The sequence below is a fragment of the Cuculus canorus genome, chromosome 17, assembly GCF_017976375.1.
Source record: "Cuculus canorus isolate bCucCan1 chromosome 17, bCucCan1.pri, whole genome shotgun sequence".
Lineage (NCBI taxonomy): Eukaryota > Metazoa > Chordata > Aves > Cuculiformes > Cuculidae > Cuculus > Cuculus canorus.
The window spans coordinates 11173352-11196138 of NC_071417.1; the positions used below are offsets into that span (position 1 = coordinate 11173352).

At 60.8% G+C, this 22787-nt stretch overlaps 1 protein-coding gene across 1 annotated transcript; it reads right to left on the reverse strand.

The window, feature by feature from the left end:
• Nucleotides 1-767: 767 nt before the first annotated feature.
• On the reverse strand, nt 768-22477 carry SCARF2 (scavenger receptor class F member 2; the record flags this gene model as incomplete). The annotated part of the gene is given in 12 exon segments (XM_054082686.1): nt 768-2739; nt 3462-3614; nt 6497-6618; nt 8038-8155; nt 8233-8336; nt 11288-11416; nt 12157-12375; nt 12487-13006; nt 13160-13261; nt 15388-15446; nt 21905-22222; nt 22224-22477. Coding segments are annotated over 12 exon segments (3303 nt in total), but the record flags the coding sequence as incomplete, so codon positions are not given.
• Nucleotides 22478-22787: the final 310 nt, after the last annotated feature.

Genomic DNA, 22787 nt, shown 5'->3' on the forward strand with positions numbered 1-22787 from the left:
CAACAACTCCTTCTTCAGTTTGGGAAACTGAGATGAAATAGGAAGAAAACCAGTGTTACAAGGTTGGTGGAGCAGAGGGTGGGCTACAAGTGCCTCTGGGCTTCTCATCTTCCCCTTGCCGTGGTCCTGGTGGAGTTGAGGGATGGGGTCCATCAGGTGATTCCTGCTCCACCACGGCATCTCCTGCCAGCCTCATGCAGCCCTTCTCCTCGGCCACACAATGTGCTTAGCCAAGTCCAGAAAGCCAACTGTGTCCTGGGCTGCATCCAAAGCAGTGGGAGCAGCAGGGCCAGGGAGGAGATTCTGCCCCTCTGCTCCGCCCTGGTGAGACCCCACCTGGAGCCCTGTGTCCAGTTCTGGAGTCCTCAGCACAGGAAGGACATGGAACTGGTCTCCTCCTGGGATATCGTCCCCAGAGCAGAGGGGGACAAGCTCAGGACGGCACCACAGTGAGCACCAGTGCTCCAATCTAACCCTCTCTTGGTGCAACGTGAAGCCATTTCCTTTCATCCCATCCTTTGCTGAGAAGAGCTCAACACCCATCTCACAACAACCTTCTTTCTGGGAACTGCAGAGAGCGATGAGGTCTCCCCTCAGCCTCCTCTTCTCCAGACTAAACAGCAGCTGCAGTGAGGACCCATGTCCCCATCGCATCCCGCTCAGGACCAGGAGGAGCACCTGGGAAGGCCAGGTGATTCCCGGCACATCGCCTGCCCACTGGGAGCCTGGGGCACGTAGAAACGACACCTGACTATGGAAGAAATACATTTTTATTAGGAAAGCGCTCTGCAGAGGTGCCAGGCTCTGTTGTACCGAACTAATCCCTCCAACTCCGCTGGATGGGGTGCACCACCCCAAAGGGCATCCAACTCCAGCCATAAATAGTGCTTTCCTCCTGGCCAGAAGCCAGCCGGGGGGCGGAGGGGAGGGCGGCATCGGTCGAAACCAGCTCGACCCCATGCCAATACCGGCACTGGAGAGCTGTGCTTGGAGCCCAGGGTGCTGGGGGCATTTACTCCTGACAAGGGACTTGGGGTGCATCCTCGGGAACGCCCTGGGCACTGGGCAGCAGCACCCTCCCTCTCCTGTCTCCGCGAGCCCAACCGACCGGAGTGGGGTTTGGGAAGCGAGCGGCTCCGTTACTGCAGAATATACCGTGGGGACGTCTAGTACAACAAGCGCTGCTTATGCCATCGATAATACTGCTACAAAAAAAGGGGGGAGGGATTTGCCACCCATGGACACCTCCCTCCCCGGGTTGGCGGCTGGGCTGGCTCTCTGCCATCCTGCCCTGCGCGGGGACGAGAGCTGCCAGCTCTCCGGCACAGGGCACGGATGGGGAGAACCAGGTCCGGGGGCAGGAAACAGGGAAGGGAAACAGGGAATGAGAGAGAGATGGAATGAGGGGAAAACAGAGGCTCAAGGCTCTTCCAGTGCCCCCTGCCCAGTCCAGGCTTCCACATCCATTGGCCGTGCCAGCAAATGTCCTTCCTCCCGGCACGCAGCCGGCGTGGGGCCAGTGCGTGGCGCCCGGTCACTGCACCGCTTGAGCGGGCACGGTGGCTGCCCTGGGCTGCTCCAGGCTGGTTTCTCGGCTCTTCTTCCTGGGAGGCTTTTTAATGGGGGTTTTCTTGGCAGCCTGCTCGGTAGGGACAGCCGGGTCCTGGCCGCTGCCGGCATTTGGCTTCTCCACCCGCTTGGGCTCCCCAGCTGCCGGCTCGGCCACCCCGGGGATCAGTTTTTGCAGGTGGGGAGAGGTGGGCAGCAGGGGCTTGCTGGTCTTCTGGCCGCCGGCGGCCGCCGAGCGTTTGGCTTTCTGTGGAGGGGTGGGCTTCTCCCGCTGGGCACCCACCCCGTTTACCCGGGTACCTCCATCCCCTTTGTTGAGGCTCTGAGTCTTTTCCTTCAGCTGGGCGGCCAGCTCAGAGGCCAGCTGGGGATGCAGCGGCTCGGAGCGGGATTTGCTGGTGCCAGGGCTGCGGGGAGCATCCCTGTTGTCCCCAACTCGCCGCTCGGGCTGGAAGGCGCCCATCTTTCGAAAGGCGTTCTGCACCGCCCCGTTGATGCTCTCCGTTGGCTCTGAACTGGCTTTGCTTCTCTGCTTGGGCTTGGATGGGGACTGGGGCTCCCCAGTGAGGTTCACTTTGCCTTCGGAGACGCCGGGCTCCTTTGGTTGCTTCTGTGCTTTCTCTTTGCCCCGTGCGCTGCCCTTCTCCTCCGCTCGGCCCTGCACACCAGCTGATGTCTCGCTTGGGCTCCTCTTCCTCTTGGCCAAGCCCTGGCCGTGCTCAGGGCTGCCAGCATGGGTGGCTGCTCTCTCCGGGGATCGGCTGGGTGCTGGCAGCGAGTTGGACTGGCAGGAGCCATACCTGCCGTGGATCCAGGAAACTTTGGGCTTTGTAGACGGGTCTGGGGGACGAGGCTTGGTCCTCTCCGGGGATGGTGGCTTCCCAGAGTTGCGGGGCTCCGTGACAGCATCCTCCTCCTCTTTGGACTGCTTGGAGAGACGGGCGACCCGGGCATAGAGTGCGGCACCAGCTGAGCCTGAACCGCAGGAGGAGCGCTCGCTGTCTGAGGACTTGAGCAAGGGCGTTTCGCTGCTGTCAGTCGGGAAGGCTCTGACGGAGCCCGTCTCCTTCAGGAAGGTGTATTCGCCTGCTTCCTCCCCGCTGGCTGGAGGCACCAGCTTGTCCCCGGGGCTGGCGGGTGTCCCCCTGTCCCTGCTGTCACCCACGCTCTCTGTGGGAGGAGAGGAGGTGTCAGGGGGGATGTGTCCTGGGACACGAAGGACTGAGATGCTCCTGCATCACCCGATAGCATGTCACTCAGTCCCACCCTGCACCCTGGTGTGTCCCAGGGCCCCCAGCCTCCTCCTCCCTGTCAGGATCATAAAATCATAGAATGGTTTGAGTTGCAAAAGACCTCAAAACCCATATAGTTCCAACCCCCTGCCACAGCCAGGGACACCTCCCACTGGATCAGGTTGCTCCAAGCTCCATCCAACCTGGCCTTGAACCATCACCTCCAGGGATGGGGCAGCCACAGCTTCTCTGGGAAACCTGGGCCAGCGCCTCCCCACGCTCATTGCGAAGAATTTCTTCCTAATGTCTAACCTAAATCTTCCCCCTTCCCATTTAAAGCCATTTCCCCTTGTCCTATCACTACATGCGCTTGTAGAAAGCCCCTCCCCAGCTTTTTTTCAGGTCCCCTTCAGGTACTGGAAGCTGCTTTAAGGTCCAGCAGAAAAAGGCTCTTAAAGCAACACTGGGGCAGCAAATGCCGGAGGAGGGAGCTCTGAAACCTCTGTGGAGGCCACATCAGCCCCTGCATCCCTTCCCAGGTCATGAGAGGCCAAGGCGACACGGTCTCCACCATGCACAGGTGACACCTCTCCACTGAGCAGGTGGCCCTGGAGATAGCCCCAAAGTCCCCCCGGGGAAGCGCCCTGTCTCCCTGCTCACCTTCATGGGGGACACAGTACACTGGCCCCTCATCCGTGGTGTCAAAGGAGGAGAAGGAGCCACGGGAAGACCAGGATGGGGAAGGCTGCTCCACCACAGAGGGCGGCTCGATGAAGCTGCAGTTCAAGGTGTTCTCCAGGTCATGATGGGCCACTGTGAGGGCAAGAAACCTCTGTCAGCACCCATCCTGCCAGCCCCCATGCCAGTGAGGAGGGTGGGATGCTGCACAGCTCCCTCCTGCCCAACTTGGCATTGGGTCTTGAGGATGGGGACAACATCCCTGGCACGGGGACAGCTCTCGCTGCACATGTCCACCAGGTCCCTCAGCCAAGTGCCTGTATGCTGAGGCCACCAACAAGCCATGGCGGTGCCCAGCATCCTCCATGCCTAGGGACAAGTGGCTGTGGGCAGCAGAGCCCGTGCAAGCCTTACACCTCCCGTCTATCCCCTCTCCGTGGCAAGCCTCCAGCTGCCCACACTGAGGATGCACACGGCAGAGGGATGAGCCACCCGAAACTCTCCATCCCATGAGGACCTGGCGAGCATCCTGGTGTCACCCAGGAGCTGCACAACCCGGCACGGCCACCCTGCAAAGAAAGTCTCGATGCTGCGACTGTCTCCTCCTGGGGAAAGAAATGAGTTGCCTGCTTTTAACTTCCACTTCAGCATGGCTGTTTGCGTTTTCCTTTTGTGAAAGGAGGCTAAAGGATGTCCTCAGCATGGGGATGCACAGCACCATTTATTTCCCAGTTCTGCCCCTTTTCAATCCTTCTCCCATCCCAAAGCTGAGCAGGAGCATCCCCCGCTCACCCCGGCACTGCTCCAAGCGCCCAGAGAAGCCGAGTGGAAGAGAAAACCCACCAGAGAGGAAAACCTTGGTGTTAAAGATGCTTCCAGTTTCAACAGTTCAAAAAAAAACAAAAATAAAAGCTTGGGTATTTGTAACCCCTGCTGCACATCCCATCCAAACGATGCTGCAATTTTCTGCTTGTACTGTTTGACTTTTGCCCTGCAGCTCTGTTATACAATAAAATTGTTATCGGGGTACCCACCAGAACATTTATTCTCTATTAGGGAATCTGGCTTCTGAGATGCGGGGTCATTAAAACCACAGCAGCGCTGCTCGCCCGCCCCTGCAGAATTGGCTTCTTGGAGAAAAGGAAATAAAAAGAAAAAGCAGCGATATTTAAAGAGCAAACGGTCTGCAGAGGGGGAAGCGGCAGTTTCACCATGGCTTTCCTTGTAATAAAAACCAAAAAGGGAAAATTAAAAGCAGCCGGCTGGAAGTGGATGAAGGGAGATGCTTCCTGCGAGGGGGCGTGACAAGAGGCTGAGACTCACAGCCACGAGGCGTCTCTGGGACTCAGTGAGACCCAGGGTCCAAGCAAAGGATCAAAAGAGGATGTGCAGGCATATGAAGAGCCGCTGAAGCTGTGTGAGGAGCGGCTGAAGTCCCTGGGCCCGTTCAGCCTGGAGAAGAGGAGACTGAGGGGAAACCTCATTGCGCTCTGCAGCTTCCTCACATGTGGTGAAGGAGCAGGCACTGAGCTCTTCTCTCTGGAGACCAACAACAGGACTTGAAGGAATGGCAGGAAGATGCCAGGGGAGGGTTAGGTTGGACATTAGGAGCAGGTTCTTCCCCCAGAGGGTGGTGAAGCACTGGAGCAGCTCCCAAGCAGTCACAGCACCAACCCTGACAATATTGCAGAAGCCTTTGGCCACCGCCCTCAGCCCCATGGTGTGAACGTTGGGATTGTCCTGTGCAGGGACAAGAGCTGGACTCGATGATCCTTGTGGGTCCCTTCCAATTCAGGTCACTCGGTAACCCACAATCAGGCTCCAGAAAGAGCCCGCAGCCTGGCTGGGATGTGAGACCATCCTGAGAATCCCTCTGGATCCACATCCTCAGTTGTTCCTGGGGCTGCTGCTGCCCTGTTTGCACGGAGCAGCTGGGTGGGTGCCAGCAGCCTCCGCGCCAACGCGGGGAAGGCGCACGAAGCCCCCTTGAGCCCCCCCTGCCCTTGCCGCACACAGGCACCCGCTGTCCTCCCCGAGCCCTGCCTGGCCCCTTCCACAAACACGGGCTCTGTTAGCCTTGCAGCAGGAATGTTTCTCCGGCCCCACTGCACCCTGCTCTGGGGTAGGGCTTTTTGTGCCCCACGTAAGGAGGAGTTGTCCTCCCGCCTCGGCAGTGATGCTGGAGCTGGGGCACATCACGCTGGGACAGGGGCCAGCTCCGTGTCCCACCTGGGATGGGGGATTTGGTCTCACGCCGAGCCGCTGTGCGCCAGGATACGGCTGCTCGGGGCATCCCAGCGGACTCAGGGAGGTGCTGGGCTCGGGAAGGGGAATACTGGGCTGAGCCCGCGCCACTGTGGGGTGGGAAACGCTGCCTTTGCCCCCCAGGTTATTCAATGGGGTTCCTTCTGAGGTGGGAGATCCCCATCCTCATGCTGGGATGAGTATGTAAGAGTCTTCCTGGTGCCTGGATGCAGGGGGACCCCGACATCCCTGAGACAGGGCGTTAGTGGCCCCAGCTGAGCTCGGTTTGCGCCCTAGCAGTGCAGGGAGCTCCCCCCAAATCTCTGCCCCTCCATCCCACTGCGCACAGCAGCACTGGGAGCTCCAGCTCGGATGCTCTTACCCCAGGCAAAGCTGGGACGGGGCCAAAGGGGCACACAAGGCATGCACCGCTGTGCCAGGGGCTGTTCCTCTGCCCGGGGAACCCAAAAACCACCCAAAGCAGCTCAGCAGAGCTCCAGGCACTTGGTACCCACCCTTGTAAAGCGAAACGATGCGCTTTGCGATCCAGAAGCTGCAGCATGAGAAAGGGCTCAGCACCCACAAGCCAGGCAGCTCACATCAAGCATTGTGACAGTCCCAGGGACCCGCGTGTCCCCATCACCGCTCTGCTACGCTCACTGCCCTGGGTTTGGGGCTTGAAAGGATGCTGGGAGCAACGAGCACTGCGCTGCCAGGAGGAAAAGCTCCCAGGGTTTGGCTCTCTGCCCCCTCCCCAAAGCCCAGCACCTTACCCACGACCTTGGGGAGCTTCTGGCGGCGCAGGGGGATGCGCGGGAGCTTCATGCCGATCCGACTGAATCGCCCACACAAGCGTCTTGGTGGCTTCTTGGCTGCTGCTGGGTCCTGGCTGGAGCTGCAAGAGAAAGTGAGGTGTCATCAGAGAGGGACTGGCACCCACCTGGTGGGGGGGACAGCCTTCACCAAGCCTGGCAGGAGCTCAGCGGTGCTGACAGCGCAAAGGGCTTTGGGGAGAGATAAGGGATCAAAGCAGGGGGTGCCCAGAGCACAGGGGATCAGGGATGAGCGGGGGCTGCTGCCACCTCACACTGTGCCAGGATGCAGAGCGGCACCACGAGGTGATGGCAAAGCCAGATCCAAAGCCGTGGCTGTTGGCAGCGCAGCCCCAAACCACCCAACAGCACCCAGCCAAGACCCTAAAGCTTTAAGATATAAATCTCATCTCAACCCCAAAACAAACACGTGGCTTCTCTCTATTTGCTCTCTGGTTTTCAAGCCTCCTGGGGCTGAGTTTTCAAGCAATTTTCTGCAGCCGCAGGAGCGAGCAGTGTCACGTGTTGATGCAGGGCAGCCTGTGACAGGCCCACTGCTCTGCGGTCCCTCGGGATGCTCCTGCAAGGAACCTCTAGTGGGATGGTCTCGCGGGTAACCCAGCTGTCTTGGGACGATGGAGGTCTGGGCATCCCGGGAGACAGAAAACTGTTTTGAGCTGTTTCCCCTCTCCCTGTGCGATGCTCCACCACGCGGGGCTGCGTTTGTGCTTCCATCTGTGGGATAATTCTGCGCAGCCCCCAGGCTCTCCACGCCAGATGTGCTGGGCTGGGACTGAGCTGGCAGGGCTGCATGGGGAGGCTTCTGGAAAATTCCCGTGCAGCAGCAGCATAAGGGGAAGCTTCCTCAGCTCCCACGGCCTGTTCATCCCTTGCTGAGATGCACAAGCCTTCCTCTCCTGCAACAGGGCTGTCCCCATTCCTGTCCCCATGCTGGGATGTCACCCAGTGCTGATAAAACGCTGCCGGCATCCCAAACTTGCTGCAGGACCTCCCCCTCCCTGCCAAGAATGTCCTGATGCAGGACAGCCAGCAATGCCACAGCTGTCCTCCAGAGCCCATCACCCTCCAGAGGTTTATTCTGGGGGTTTCGGTCCCATCTTGATGCCCTCGCTGTATTTTAGGGTTCCTTTTGCAGAAAAGCTCCAGGCCCCCAGAAACTAGAGTGGATCGGCTGGGTCTCCACGACCCACAAGAGGGAAACATAGTCAAGGAGGGAGCGAAGGGGGTCCCCAGGCAGAGCTCACCCCTCCATCACCCCCGCAGATGGGTGGTGCCCTCAGGATGCAGCAGGACCTGCTCAGACCCTGGGGACCATGCGGTGCCGGGTGGGCAGCACTGCTCTGCCTCAGTTTCCCTGCAGCACCAGTGCAGTCCCTGCATCCCTGCACCGGTCCCAGCCCTGCTGTGGTCACTGACATTCCCAGACCTGCAGCTGTCCCCCCTGCCCAGCCTCTGTGAGCCCCCCTGGCCCCGGCACTCACCTGCGAACATCATCCTTCTGGCGGCAGACGCAGCAACAACAGAGCAGGGAGAGCAGGAGGATGAGCAGCAGCGCCAGGAGGGCTCCTGCCCCGATCACCCCCATTCGCTGGTTGGCCTCTGCAAGACAAACCCACCGGCTCAGCGCCAGCCCAGCAGCAGAGCTCAGCACCCCGAGCTGTGCCTGCTGCACTCACCCATGTGGCAGGCGCCCGTCAGTGGGTCGCAGGCGCCGTCGTGGCAGCTGCAGGCGTCAGCGCAGTTGGCTCCGTAGCGGCCGGGTGGGCACGTCAGGTTACAGCTGGAAGGAAGGGACTGGATGAGAGCAAAGCACTCCCCCCAGGGTCCACTCGGCTGTGACGTCCCCCCAAACCTCCACGTTTCAGGGAAAAGCAGGAGTCACTCTGCCTGCTGTGCGCATCCCTCCCCGTGATCCGCAGGGAGCAGGAGCCCATCGCTCACCCAGTGGACTCGACATAACTCGTGGGACCTGGTCTTGCTGCTCTCTGAGCAGGGCTTTGTAATTAGGCACAGCAATTACCAAAGGTCATTAACCCAGCAGCTGCATCCAAAGACAGTCTGGGCTCATCCGCAGGGTTTCCAACTCAGCTCGGTGGTGACGTGGCCATGTCACCTGCAGCCTCTCCATGCCACGCTGGGCACGGACACCGCAGCCATGAGCTGGAAGGTGCCCAGGCTGATTTTATTTCCATCTTTTTGGTCCCAAGGAGAAAAAACAACTGAGTGGCCCTCAGGCATCTGCTCTGTCAAAGTGCAGTTTGGCAAAACCCGGCGTCACCTCCACCACTGGCAAAATGACCCCCCTGGTAGTGTCACCGAGGCAATGGGGACACGCAGGAACAGGCACCAAACACTGAGCATCACAGGCTTCAGCACAGAAAACAAGCGCCAGGCACACACCAAAGCAACCGGAGCTCTTGGTGGTGGCATTCAACCTGACCTGCCAGCCCAGCTGTGGGATAGGCACCACAGCGCTGCACCGGGAGAGATTTGGGGGATGTCAGTGGTGCTTCTGGGCACTGAACCCTCTTCCAGCTGCAGGATAGGCACCACGGCGCTGCACCCGGAGAGATTTGGGGGATGCCAGTGGCGCTGCTGGGCACCGAACCCTCTTCCAGCTGTGGGATAGGCACCACGGCGCTGTACCCGGAGAGGTTTGGGGGATGCCAGTGGTGCTGCTGGGCACCGAACCCTCTTCCAGCTGTGCGATAGGCACCACAGCGCTGCACCCAGAGAGATTTGGGGGATGCCAGCGGCGCTGCTGGGCACCGAACCCTCCGCCAGCTGCTCGCCAGCAGCAGCAGCCCGGCCAGAGCGGCTGCAGCCGTAAGGAGCCAGCGGGCCCCAGCCCAAACGCGTTTCCCCAGGGATGCAGCTGCCCCCCAGCCCTCGGCGCTGTGCCCGGACCTGCTCAGCCCATTTCACGCTCTGCAGACTTGCAAAGTGCCGCCCCAGCTGAGCCTCGTGCCCGCTGGCAGAGGCGCTGAGCCCCGGCAGCCGCTCTGGAGCAGCAAGCGCAGCAGGATGGGAGCAGGGATATTTCCCCCCGTTAACCCAAACCCCCTCACTCCACTGCTTGGATCCACATTTCTGCTCCAGGCTGTGATTTTGGGAGAGCAGAGGGGTTGACTCTTTTTTTCCAAGAGGGTCCTGTCCCGTCTGGGAATGACGCAGGGGAGAGAAACTGCTTTGTGCCCGCCACAAATACTTCAGCAGCCTTTCCTTAAGCACCCTCCTAACGCAGAGCTGAGAGGGCACCCTGGCAAAATGAGGACATCGCTTCTGCCCTCTTTGCAGAAATCACCCTCTTTTCAGCAAAATTATATGCTGCTGACAAAACCACCAGCTTGCACGTAGTCACAGGGATCCGCCCGAGCTCCAGGAAAGTCCCCAAGCCTACCCAGCGAGCACCCATGTGGCACAGCACAGCCTGCAGTTACAGCTCCGGGATGCTGCTGGGGCTGCATCCGAGCAACCCCTGGTCCCCACACCCAGGCATCCCTGATCCCCGCATCCTGAGCGCCCCAAATCCCTGCATCCTGAGAATCCCTGGTTCCCACATCCTGAGCACCCCCAATCCCTGTATTCTGAGCATCCCTGGTCCATGCAACTCAAGCATTCTTGGTCCCCGTATCCCGCGCATCCTTAGTCTCCGCATCTCAAACATCCCCAGTCCTCGAATACTGAGCATCCCCAGTCCCTGCATCCTAAGCATCCCTGGTCCCTTTACCCTGAGCATCCCCAATCTCTACATCCTGAGCATCCCTAGTGCCCGCAGCTTGAGCATCCTTGGTCTCCACATCCCAAGTATCCCTGGTCTCCGCATCCCCGGTGCTGTGCCAGGGCTTCAGAACAATTTAAATCACGCACTGCCCTCCATCACCATATGAAATTGCTGCCACACGCCCCTGCTGAGCATCAGGACCCTCTCCCCTCCGGCTTTGCTAATGAAGGTGGTGACACTGCCCAGGTTGGACTGCCTCCCTGCTCACCTTTGCAGCTCTTCCGGCAGCAAAACTGGTCAGTGAAGCACCCCCCCAAAATGCTCTGAAACGCAAACGCTCCCTATTTCTGCAACCTGAGTAAAACACTGGCAGGGATGAGATGCTGGCCCCGAATCCCTGCCCCTGCCCCCAGCCTCACAGTGTGTTTGTGGCACAATCTGAGCAGGACCTGGAGAAGCCTCCTCATTCCAATCAGCACTGGAAAATCATCCCACACTGCAATAAACCACCAGGGGATGCGAGTAGGACCTTGTCATCCCTTGTGCCCCTTACTTTGGCAGGGGGAAAGGGGCAGGATCAGGGGGCTCTTAATGGGGGGGGTGAGGAGCTCGGCCAGAGCCGCAGCTCCCAGCAGGAGCACCCCATGGATGCCATGCCCGTGAGGCTGTTTGCTATTCTGGGATGTGGTTTTCTCTCTCTATTTGGCTAGAAATTCCACCCTGGACTTAAGGGAAAAAAAACCAAACCACCGTTTTGTCGACAGCATTTGTTTTTGCCAAAGAGCCATTCCCTAAAGCACGATCCTTCTCGCGCAGCGTTACCTTGCTGCTAACAGCTCTGAGACCGCGTCCTTTCCCCTCTGCTCCAAAACTAGACGGATTATTGCCTGTGAGTGCTTCCACCACAGGAAACCTCTTGGCTGGGAACCGTGTAGAACCCATGGAAGCAGGAGGTTCCTGGGCATCACCCGCACCCCGGGGTGCACCCCGAAGCATGGCTCACTTACTAGATGCCATGGGAGCCGGGGTGGCAGAGGCACCGGCCAGTCTCGAAGTGGCACTGCCCGTTGACGCAGTCGCTGCAGACAAAGGCACAGTTTTCCCCATACGTCCCATTCCGGCACTTGGTTTCACACCTGGGGAGGGATGAGGGCAGAGGCTGGAGCACCCGCAGCTCCTGACGAATTTCCAGAACCACCCTCAAGCCTCCTGCCTGCAGGCAGGGAGATGGGGCTCTGCGTTGTCAGCCCTGTCTGGATGCTGCAAAGCACTGGACATAGCGCTGGGCACAAGAGCCTGCAGGAAAGCATCCCAGCTTTGGGCTGAGCTCCACCACGAGCACCCGACATTACCTGGGAACATGGGGCTGGGGTCTCGCAGGCTCCCTCTGGTCCCACGGCCATAGAATCATAGAATGGTTTGGTGGGAAGGGACCTCAAAGCCTATCCAGTTCCAACCCCTGCCATGGACAGGGATACCTCCCACTGGATCAGGTTCCCCAAAGCCATGGGGCAGCCACCACTGCTCTGGGTAACCTGGGCCAGGGTCTCCCCACCCTCACAGCAAAACATTTCTCCCTAATTTCTCATCTAAATCTCCCCGCTTTCAGCTGAAAACCATTCCCCCTTGTCCTATCCCAGCACTCCCTGATCAAGGGTCCCCTCCCCAGCTTTCCTGGCGACCCTTTCAGTACTGGAAGCTGCTCTAAGGTCTCCTTACAGACTTCTCTCCAGGCTGAACCACCCCAATGCTCAGCCCATCCCTGCCTGCCCCACCTGGCTTTAGAGACCCTCAGCCACCCCTGGTCCCCAGGCAGGGAGCAAAAGGAGGGTGGGCATCGCTCCACGGGGGCCCAACCCTCACCAGCCCCACTCACCGGTCTCCGATCCAGCCTGGGTTGCAATAGGAGCACTTCCCATTGATGTGGTTGCAGGTGTGGCCGTCCTTGCAGGGTGGACAGAGCTTCTCACAGCCTTCTCCGTAGAAGCCGGGCGAGCAGGGTTGGTCACATTTGGTGCCGTTCCAGCCTGCCTCGCAGGTCAGGCAGCGACCATCTGCCACGGTGCACGGCTGCAGGCTCTTGCACTGCCCGCACCTGCGGATGAGGGGAGTCCGTCACCCTGTGCGGTATCTCCACACCACCCACCGCCACCTCCACATCCCTCCCATGATGCCGGATCAGGCCCGGCAGGGTCCGGCCACTCACCGCCTCCTGCAGCCTTGGCCGTAGAAACCAGCCGGGCACGGCTCGCGGCAATACTTGCCCCGGTAGCCGGGTTCACACGTGCAGGTCCCATCCACCTGGTTGCACTTGCCCTTGTAGCACTGGCAGTAGCGGTCACAGCGGGGTCCGAACGTCCGCTCCCGGCATTGGCAGCGCCCCGTGAACTGCTCGCAGGGCGAGTTGTTGCAGGAGCACTGGTTGTTGCAGCCGCGGCCCCACCAGCCGGGCTGGCACAGGCAGTTGCCCGTCTGCTGGTCGCACTGGGAGTTGTGGCTGCAGTAGCAGGAGCTGGAGCACTGGGGTCCCCACCACTTGGGCTCGCAGGTGCATTTGCCGGTCTTCTGGTCACACTTGCCGTGCTTGCAGAGACAGATGTTCTCGCATTTGGGTCCCCAGCGGTTGGGGTTGCAGGTGCACTGGCCAGTTACGTCCTCGCACTGCCCGTTGGGGTGGCAGCTGCACATCTCCTTGCAGTCGGGACCCCAGAACTGCCGGGGACACTCTGTGGGCAGAGTCATCAGCCCCAGGACAACTCAGCACCAGCCACTGGTGGAGAACCCCAGCCCCGACACGACCACTCGACCGCAGTCCCCCCCTACTCCTCCCAGTCTGAGGAGTACCCCACCGAGGACAGCGGGGGGACAACTGTACTCACTGGTGTCGCAGTTGGCGCCGAAGTAGCCGTGGCGGCAGCGGCACTCGCCGGGCCGGACGCACACCTCGTTCTCCTTGCAGGTGAAGTTCCCCTCGCACACAGCTGGATGAAGGGACAAGACAGCAGGTATGAACACCAGTGCCACCAGGCTCATCCCTGCTCCCCCAACCCTCCCCAGCACTACAGGGCAGAGGAAGGGGGTGCTGGTGGCACGCTGGGTGCTGCAGAGCTGTGGCACTGTGACTGACCTGGCAAGCAGCCGGGCAGCCTGGATAGAACCCTCATCAGCAAGATGCCACCAACCTCGTACCACCCAGCTCAGCTCCATCTCTGTCACCAGCCTCCTGCCACCCAGCTCAGGTCCAATCTTGCTACCAGTCTCCTAGCCCAGCACCAATTCCTTCTCCCAGCTCAGCTCCAATCCTACCACCCACCTCCTGCCACTCAGCTCAGCTCCAATCCTACCACCAACCTCCTGCCACCCAGCTCAGCTCTATCCCTGTGACCCAGCTCAGCTCCAATCCTGCCACCAACCTCCTACCACCCAACTCAGCTCCATCACTGCAACCCAGCTCAGCTCCAATCCTACCACCAACCTCCTGCCACCCAGCTCAGGTCCAATCTCACCACCAGTCAGTCTCCTAGCTCAGCTTCAACCCCTTCTCCTAGCTCAGCTCCAATCCTACCACCCACATCCTACCACCAACCTCCTACCACCCAGCTTGGATCCACTCCCGCCTCCCAGCTCAGCTCCAGCCCTGCCACCAACCTCCTGCCACCCGGCTCAGCTCCAGTCTTGCCACCAGCAAGTCTCCTAGCTCAGCTCCAACCCCTTCTCCCAGCTCAGCTCTGTCCCTGCCACCGGCTGCTCCCAGCAGCAGCCTCCCTTGCTCAGCTCTGCGCTGCTGGCAGAGGCAGCTCAGGGCAGGAGCTGCCTGCAGATGCTGGGGGGAAACGGGAACATGAGGTATGGGGTTGCAGGCAGCCATGAGTGCAGTCTGTCCCCCTGTCCCCCTCCCCACACTCCTTACGGTGTCACCGCCACCCCCTCCAGCACCTCTCCCACGGTGGAGGCAGCCCCCAACGGTCCCATCCCCTCTCCTGCTGGGGTCAGGGCGCTGAGCGGGGCGTGGGACAGGCAGCGCTGCGGTTCAGGGAGGCGCAGGCAGATCCCGCACGGCCCCCGCTAAGCCTCCTTAGAGAGAGGGAGAGCGGACCACCCAGCCCGGCCACCTTACCTGGGAGTTCTTAGACCTACGGTGATGGATACTATAGAAAGCCCTAAAATAGACAGATCACACAGGTTAGGAGCAGTGAGTCTAACGGTTAGAGCAGGTCGCTGGCGGGACCATCCTCCCCCCGCTGTCCTGGCAGACCCTGTCCTCCCTTCCTGCCAGTACGAAGGGACCGTGTCCTGTTCCCGGCACCCGAGCACCCAACGCATGCAGCGAGCAGTTACGATGGCTCATGCACGGTGGGTTAGTTGGTTACGTGGTCTTTGCCGCTGGCTGCAAACTGCTGACGCTCTGGGTCGGTGCTCCTCCAGCTCTCCTGGGGCACGGTGAGCCCTGCAGCCAGCAGAGCCTGTGGGGAGCAGCAAGGGGGACCCCAAAACTGGCAGCAGTGCAGGAGATCAGAGCTCCTGGAACTTCACACTCAGCATCCCCAGCGAGAGCCGTAACGCCCAGTGTCATCCTGGCTGGACCATCCTGCCCACGGGTTCACTGGTGGACATGCACGCCTCGTCCTGGCAGCTTCTCCTCCAACAGCAGCACTTGTGGGGGACTCTCTGGGTCCCATCTCTGCAGCTGCAACTTCCTTGTCCACATGCTTCACCCTGCAGGACACCTTGCTGTCCCTCAGGTCCCAGAGCAGCCCCTCAAATCCTTTGACACAAAGCTGGCCGGCACAGAGAGAACCTGCCCACACTGGGAATGAGGGTGATGCTCCCTGCAGAGCAGGATGCTGCGGGCTGGGGGGACATCTGCGTGGGGCAGGGGGTACCCCTGGGCTGGACTCTGTTACCAGCACCCCAACGCTGGGGCTGAGCACCCATTCCATCCACGCGTTGCTGGCTCCGAGCGGTGCCAGGAGGCCGGAGAGGTCCCCAGGGCAGCGGCTCTCTGCTGTGGGACACATCAAGGTGGCCCATGACAGCGGTGATGAAGCCAGGAGGTCTCAGCAAAGATGATGAGTGGTGTCCAATGAAGCAAAACACCGGCACTTACCTATTAAACACTCGCTTCCTTGTTGCCTCCATCCCGGGCAGCACGTGAGCACTGAGGAGCTGCAGGGGGAAAAAAACACCACAAATGGTTACGACCCTCAGAAAGCCCTGGTCCTTCTCAGAAACACACCAGGAGCTCAGACGCTGTGATTGTGAGAGGTCCTGCTCCCGGTCCCCAACCAGGGGCTGCTGCACCGCAGTGGGGCAAGGAGAGCTGTCGGCTCTTCCTCCACAGTGCCCGGAGCATGGATCTGCTGTGGGACTCCCGTAAGACACCCCATCAGCCAGCGAGGTGATACCAAGAATGAGGACAGGACCAGTTCCTCCCATTAATCAGGAGTGATGAAATAACAAAAGTTGCATTTGCCATCGTTTTTGCAAAGAATAAAGTCCCAAAGACCCTCCAAAAGTTGGGGGAAAAAAAAAGGGAAAGCTCTGAAAGTCCCAGGGGAAACCCAACTACTCTGTACTCAAGGATCTGGCAAAGCATCCCTGGGCTGGGCTGGCTTGGTGCTGGCAGGTAGGTGCCCGGCTTGTCTCCTCGTGGCACTGGACCTCCCCGCTCAGGAATGTCAATCCCTGCCCACAGCGCAAACAGCAACCGCAGCACGAAGGCAACCGCAGGACTGGTCCCTGAGCCCTCGGCTGTCCTGGAGTGCCACCAATTCCAGGAATCCCCATGCACAGGATCATCAGCCAAAGTGGTCTTGGCACAAGCTTGATGCTGGCCGGCGCTGGGATGAGGTCTCAGACCCTCGAGGAGGCTCAACCAGGAACACGCTGTGGGGATGGGACGTGTGGGGACTAAGCAGAGACCCCTCACCCACACTTCTTCAATGATCCCCAAAAGTGAGTGGCTGGGGCTCACGATGCTCCAGCCCAAGGGTGGGGAGTCGTGCTGTGACACCACAGGGAAAGCCTGGGCAGGAAGCCCCGCTCATCCCTTGGGGTGACCCACTCTTCTCCATGGGATCCACTCATCCCTGGGTGACCTGCTGATCCCTGAGGTGACCCTTTCAACCCTGGATGACGTGCACATTCCTGGGGCAATCCGCTCATCTGTGGGTGACCCATTCATCTCCGGGGTGACTTGCTCATTCCCAAGGTGAGCTTCTCATCCCCCTGGGGTGACCTGCTCGTCCTTGGGGTGCACCACCCATTCCTGGGTAACCTTCTCAACCCTGGGGTGACCCACTCATCTCTAGGTGACCTGCTCATCCCCTGGGGTGACACACTCATCTGTGGGTGACCTGCTCATGCCTGGGGTGACCTCCTCATCCCCATAGTGAGGTTCTCATCCCCAGGGTGACCTGCTCATCCCTGGGGTGACCCGCTTATCCTCCTGGTGAGGTTCTCATTCCTGGGCATCCTGCTGATTCCTGGGGTGACCCACTCATGCCTTGAGGTGACTCGCACCGCCTGGTCCCCATCAGTGATGGGAGCGATGCTGGAGGGTTATAAACGGTCCAAGAGGACTCTGCAGTCGAGGAAAACTCCACCCGGACTGGTCCGGCGGCGCAGTCTGGAATGCGTTCCTTTTCCTCTTTATATGTAACAAACGCAGAAGAGGAGGAGGAGACAGCGAGGAAGTATTCACTCGAAACCCAGCACAGTCACAGGACCGCGTCTGGCTGCCAGACCGCCTCGTCCTGGGGCCGAGGAGGGAGCTGCCAGCAGCCCCCCGGCCAAACGCGGGTCCCAGCAGGCTGGGTGCAGCTCCCACCACCGGCCCCCCTCGGCGGCAGCACCCGCACAGCCGAGCCGGGAGCATCGCGTCCCCTCTTTTTGTGGCAGACGGGGAAAAATTGGAAAGGAGGCAGAAAAGAACCACAAAAATGATTCAAGGCCTGGAAAAAATGCCTTGCAGCTGGAGCCCAAAATAGCTCCATCGCTTCAGCCTGGCGAAGCGGTCGCAAGATGCTGGCGTGGACCCCCTGCGTGGGGACCCCGGGGCTCGAGAGGGGGGCTCTGCTCCAGCTGAGCACACAAGGGGTTGCACGGTGTTAATGGCAAAGGGGGTCAACCCCCAAACCACTGCTCCGAGGACTGGGAGAGCTGGAGACGAGGTTCTTCACTGCAAGAGGCGTTGGGCTGCCCTCTCAGCAGAGCCTCGCCCGCTGTGCCAGGATGCTTGGCAGAATCACACAGAATGACCTGAGTTAGAAGGAACCCACAGAATGACCAGAGTTGGAAGGAACCCACAAGGATCATTGAGAGCCCAACTCCTGTCCCTGCACAGGAGAACCCCAACATTCACACCATGAGGCTGACGTGCAGCCAAAGCACCCGCTGTCCCACCTGGGGCTGCTTTCACCACTTCACCCTTGAAAACTGGAGTGTTGGGTGGGTTTTAGAAGAAACCATTGCAGGTTCTCCTGGGGAAACCCCTCGACTTGAGAAATCGCCCTCAAATAGCTCAGCTTGGTCACCAAAACAGGCAGCAGAGGTGATGACCAAAGAGCATCACCCACAATGAACACCCTAAGCTGACAGCAGGGAGTTGGGTGCTGCTGAAACACAGCGGCAGGAGGGAAAAACTCTTCCACTGCCACAAGCTGGAGAAGGCAAGCGGCACTGCGACCACCACCAGCTGGGATGCAGCCCACCCACTGCCTTGCCAGATGCAGGATTCATGCTTATCTCTGCCCTGATAGCTAATCTCGCTCACTGTGCCCGCCGGTGGTGTCCTGCACCGCTCTGCTCAGCCCCTGCCTCATCCATCAGTGCCTCCGACAGCAAATAAACTCACTCCTGTTGCGCTGAGAGGCAGCTGGGATGCAGCACTGGGAAACAAGTGCTCCCAGTGCGGCACACAGACTGGTCCCTGAACACAGCCAGCTCCAGGGAAGGTCAGTGCTGGCTGCAGAGGTGACCACCACCCATTAGGACATGGGTCTAAAACGCATCTCATGGTCTCAGCTCCTCCAAAGAGGGCTCAGTCCGTGCACCCTGCAACACCAGAACTGGGATAACTGGGAGATCTGTTTAAACACTCACTCCTGACTTGCCCAGAGCCTCACGCCAGTGGGACCTCCCCAAATGCTTTGGGGGGGGTTCTAGGAAGGTGAAACTTCCTTGTGGATTAACTTCCCGCATTGGTCCCTGAAGCACATCCCCTTTACCTACAGCTACCGAGAGGATTCCTGAGGCAGGAGGCATGGCTACTCATCCAGATGAACCCAGGCTCACCAGGAGCGGGCTCACGCCCCCGAAAACAAGGAGAGGCTCTGGGGCTGGGGGGGAGCTCCTGCCTGCGGCCCCAGGTGAGACCTCCCTGCTCTCAGCCCACGGGATGGAGCAGCAGAGGAGCCCTGTGGGCACACAGTGTGTCCCCAAAAGCCTATGGCATGGCTGTCACCTTCCCTAACCCCAGTGCTCCACGTCCCGCTGTTCCACTCGAGCAGCACCTCGGTGCTGAGCTCCTTCTTCTTCCATGTCACCCATCACCTTGGCGCTGAGCTCCTTCTTCTTCCATGTCACCCATCACCTTGGCGCTGAGCTCCTTCTTTCTCTATCACCCATCACTTAGTGCCGCTCAGCTCCCTCCATGTGACACAGGGCTCTTGGGACCATGGGGTCCCAGCCAGCAGCATCCCCAGTACTCCTCCTGAGCATCACCTCGGCATTGAGCTCCTTGTTTCTCTGTGTCACGCATCACTTGCTGCCACTCCACTCTCTCTGTATGACACGGGGCTCTTGGGATCATGGGGTCCCAGCAGCTGCTCCTCCTGAGCATCACTTTTGCACTGAGCTCCTTCTTCCTCCACGTCACCCATCACTCAGTGCCACCCTCAACGCCCCAGTCAATGCCAGCCGCAATTCCACACCCAAACCCAGCCTCGGTGCAAGACGGAGATCGCCTGGCACAGGCAGAAGTGGGATTCCATACGGAACCAGAAACACGTCAGACAGAGAATGAAAGGAAATAGAAGCTAAAACTCAACGATCACCAAAGGAGAGAATTAGTGAGAGCAGGACAGGGACAAAGCAGTGCCCATGCGCACGGGGCTCTCCTCAGCCTGCATCCCAAACAGGACCTCCAGAAAGGGTCACGCTAAGTTGGAACTTCACATTTAGGACCTTTAACAGCAAACAACTCCCAAAGAGGCCCTTTTATTCTGCCCTAAATAGTCTTCCTTGAATTGCTACCCACCAACTGGATCTCAAGAGGTTGCAGGAGGGGCTGGAGCAGAATCTTCTCCAGCCTTCCATGGGGATGCTGGCATCTCCAAGGAATGCCTGGATGTGCTGGGCAGAGCCACATCACCAGGAGTCCAACCAGCAGCTTTTCCAAGCTGGGGTGGGGGGACACTGAGACCCCCTTCCAGGTCACCTCCATCCCGCCCGCTCCCAGCCCCAGGCACAGGGTAGGACCTGCAGCTCCTGTTCAGCCTGGGTTCTTGGGGCCATCAAGTTGGCTTTGGATGGTGGCACATGGGGCAACCCTCACGCTGAGAGAGCAGCATAGGAAAGACAAAGGTGGGTGCCACATGCACAGGTGGGGAGGTAAACAGGGTTTGCACAAGGGTGAGGAGTGGAAAATGATGTAGCCATCATCTCAGCCTTCTGAGGACCATCCCCCTCCCTACCCTGTCCGGCTTTCGGGCTGCCTTCAGCCTCCGTTTGCCACAGGAGGGTGGACACCACCATCCACCCATCCCGTGTACCCCATCCATGGCACCCACGTGTGGCACAGGGAGGGATTCTGAGCCCCACGGCACTGGGGGCAACATCACCCCTGCCTCCAGCCAGCGGAATCGTGGGGTGCACCCAGGCCCCCCACCCCCTGTACGTGGGGCAGAGCACTGAGAGGGACCCCTCCGCCACGAACCAGCCGGGCAGATCCTGGGAGCGCTCCCCGCATCCTCCCCTGCTGAGGACCAGCGCGGGGCCGGGAGCTGCGGGGAAATGCAGGGAAATTCTGGCTCCTGAAATGCCTCCTTCGGAAACTGGGGCTGTAACTTGAGGAGGGGGCACCAGCGCCCCACGGCCCTGCTGAATGGAGCCTTTATGCGGCCCCTCACGCGCACGCAGCATATGTTTTCCTTGTGGACTCGTCTGACCTCACGGGCGAGATGTAAAGGTGCATTTATGGCCTGGGCCCCCCACCCAGGGCACCGATCCTGCTCTTGGCTGCAGGGGCTCTTTCCCCTTGGTTGGGGCCACCCTGGCCAGCATCGAGCCCTGGCCCGATGTGATGCTCTGCACAGTGACCTGTGGTACCCGGAGAAGCACCGGCAATAGGGACAAGGCAGTGCCAGCTCCCAGAGCTCAGCTCCTGGCCTGGCAGGCAGGATGTGATCCTCCCCGGCACAGCCAAACAACGCCGGCACCCACTTTCTGAAGCTAAACCCAAGAGTCCTGGAGCTGCCAAGTCCATCATCCCAAGCAGCTCCAGCGGGATACCCAGAGCATCTGCATCCTGCCAGCTGCATCCTGGCCGCAGGCGGGGGCAGGACCAGCTCCCCACAGCAGAACCAGCCCCAGGGATGCAGGATTGGCTCCCACAGCACGACTCCATCCCCAGGGGCACACAGGACCAGCTCCCCACAGCAGAACCAGCCCCAGGGATGCAGGATTGGCCCCCACAACTCCATCCCTAGGGATGGGCACAACTCCATCCCCAGGGGCACCCAGGACCGGCTCCCCACAGCAGAACTGGTCCCGAGGCGAGCAGGACTGGTCCCAGAGCACTCAGGACCGGTTCCCTACAGAAGAACCAGCCCCGGCAATGCAGGATTGACCCTTAGAGCACGACTCTATCCATGGAGGCACTCAGGATCGGCTCCCCACAGCACAACCGGTCCCTAGGGGTGCAGGACCCACCCTGGTGTACGCAGGACCATATCCTCACAGCAGGACTGACCCAAAGGGGGATCAGGACCATCCCCTCCAGCCCCGGCTGCCCTCGGGCTGAGCTCTTTGCCCCTTCCCCAGTGGCTGCTCCCCCCTCAGCCCCACACAAGCTGGACTTTGTCTTGGAAGGCGCCCAGCTCGGCGGCTGGCCCAGGGGAGGGGAGCGGGGAGCCCGTCTGTGTGTGTGTCCCCCTTCCCTCTGCACACTCAGAACCGTGGGGTGAGGATCCCATCCCGCCTCCCTCCCCCCTCTCCGGGGGTCCTATTCTGCCTCCCCCTTTCCCTCCAGGGGTGCCATCCCACCCTCTCTCTCTTCTCTCAGGGGTCCCATTCTGCCCCCTCACCCCCTCCGCCTGAGTGGGGGGGTCCCTCTATCACCCCGCCCGAGGGTCCAATCCTACCCCCTCTCCTCCCTCCCCTCAGGGGTCCCATTCCACCACCCCTCGCTGCTCGGGGATCCCATTCCACCCCCTCCATCCCAGGGGTCCCATCCTGCACTGCCCATTCCCTCATCCCGTTGGTCCCCATCGCGCCCCTCTTCTTTGCCCAGGGGTCCAATTCCACCTCTTCCATCCCAGAGGTCCCATCCTGCACCCCTCCATCCCGCATCCCGGGGGTCTCATCCCGCCACCCCCCCACCCCGGGTCCCCTGGCCCCCGTACCCGCCGGCCCTGCAGACGTTCCTGCCGCGGGGGCTCAGCTCCTGCGCGGCCGCTCTGCTCAGCACCAGCATCCCCAGTATCCCCAGTACCACCGGCACCGCGGCTCGGGCGCGGCGGGGCGGGCGCAGCCCCGGGGCCGCCATCGCCGGCGGAGAAGGATGGGGGGGAAGAAGGGGAGGGGGGGGGGGGCGATGTCCGGTTATCCCGAACCGAACCGTCCCGTGCGGGACTGCCCGGTCCCGTCCCCGTGCGGGGCTGCCCGGTCCCGGTCCCCCCCGTCCCGGCTGCGCTCGCGGGCGGAAGGCGCGGTGCGGGCTCCCCCGCCCCCCCGGCCCCGGCGGCGGCGGGAGGGGCCAGGAAATTCCGCATTGGTTCCCCTGACGGCGGGCCAGGCTCCGGGGGCCCCGGGCAGCGCCGCCCCCACCGGCCGCACCGAGCGAGAGCCCCGCGGAGCCAGCGCAGGGAACCCCGGCGGTGGGGGGCGGGGTGCGGGCTGCCCCCCCAGCTCAGCCTCGGGAGGGGCGAGGAGGTCCCGGGAGTGCGGGAGTCCCCGAGGATCGGATGGGCAGGAGCACAGCATCACCGGGGTGCGGATGTCACGGGGAGCGCCGGGTGCCCGGGAGTCCAGCTGGTCCAGCAGCTCCAGCATCCCTAGGGATGCAGGAGTGCCGGGATCGAGCTGTCCCAGGGATCCAGCATCCCTGGGGATGGAAAAGCACCGGGATCGGGCTGTCCCAGGGGACCAGCTTCCCTGGGGATGGAAGAGCACCGGGATCGGGCTGCCCCAGGGAATCCAGCATCCCTAGGGATGCAGGAGTGCCGGGATCGAGCTGCCCCAGGGGATCCAGCATCCCTAGGGATGCAGGAGCACCGGGATCGGGCT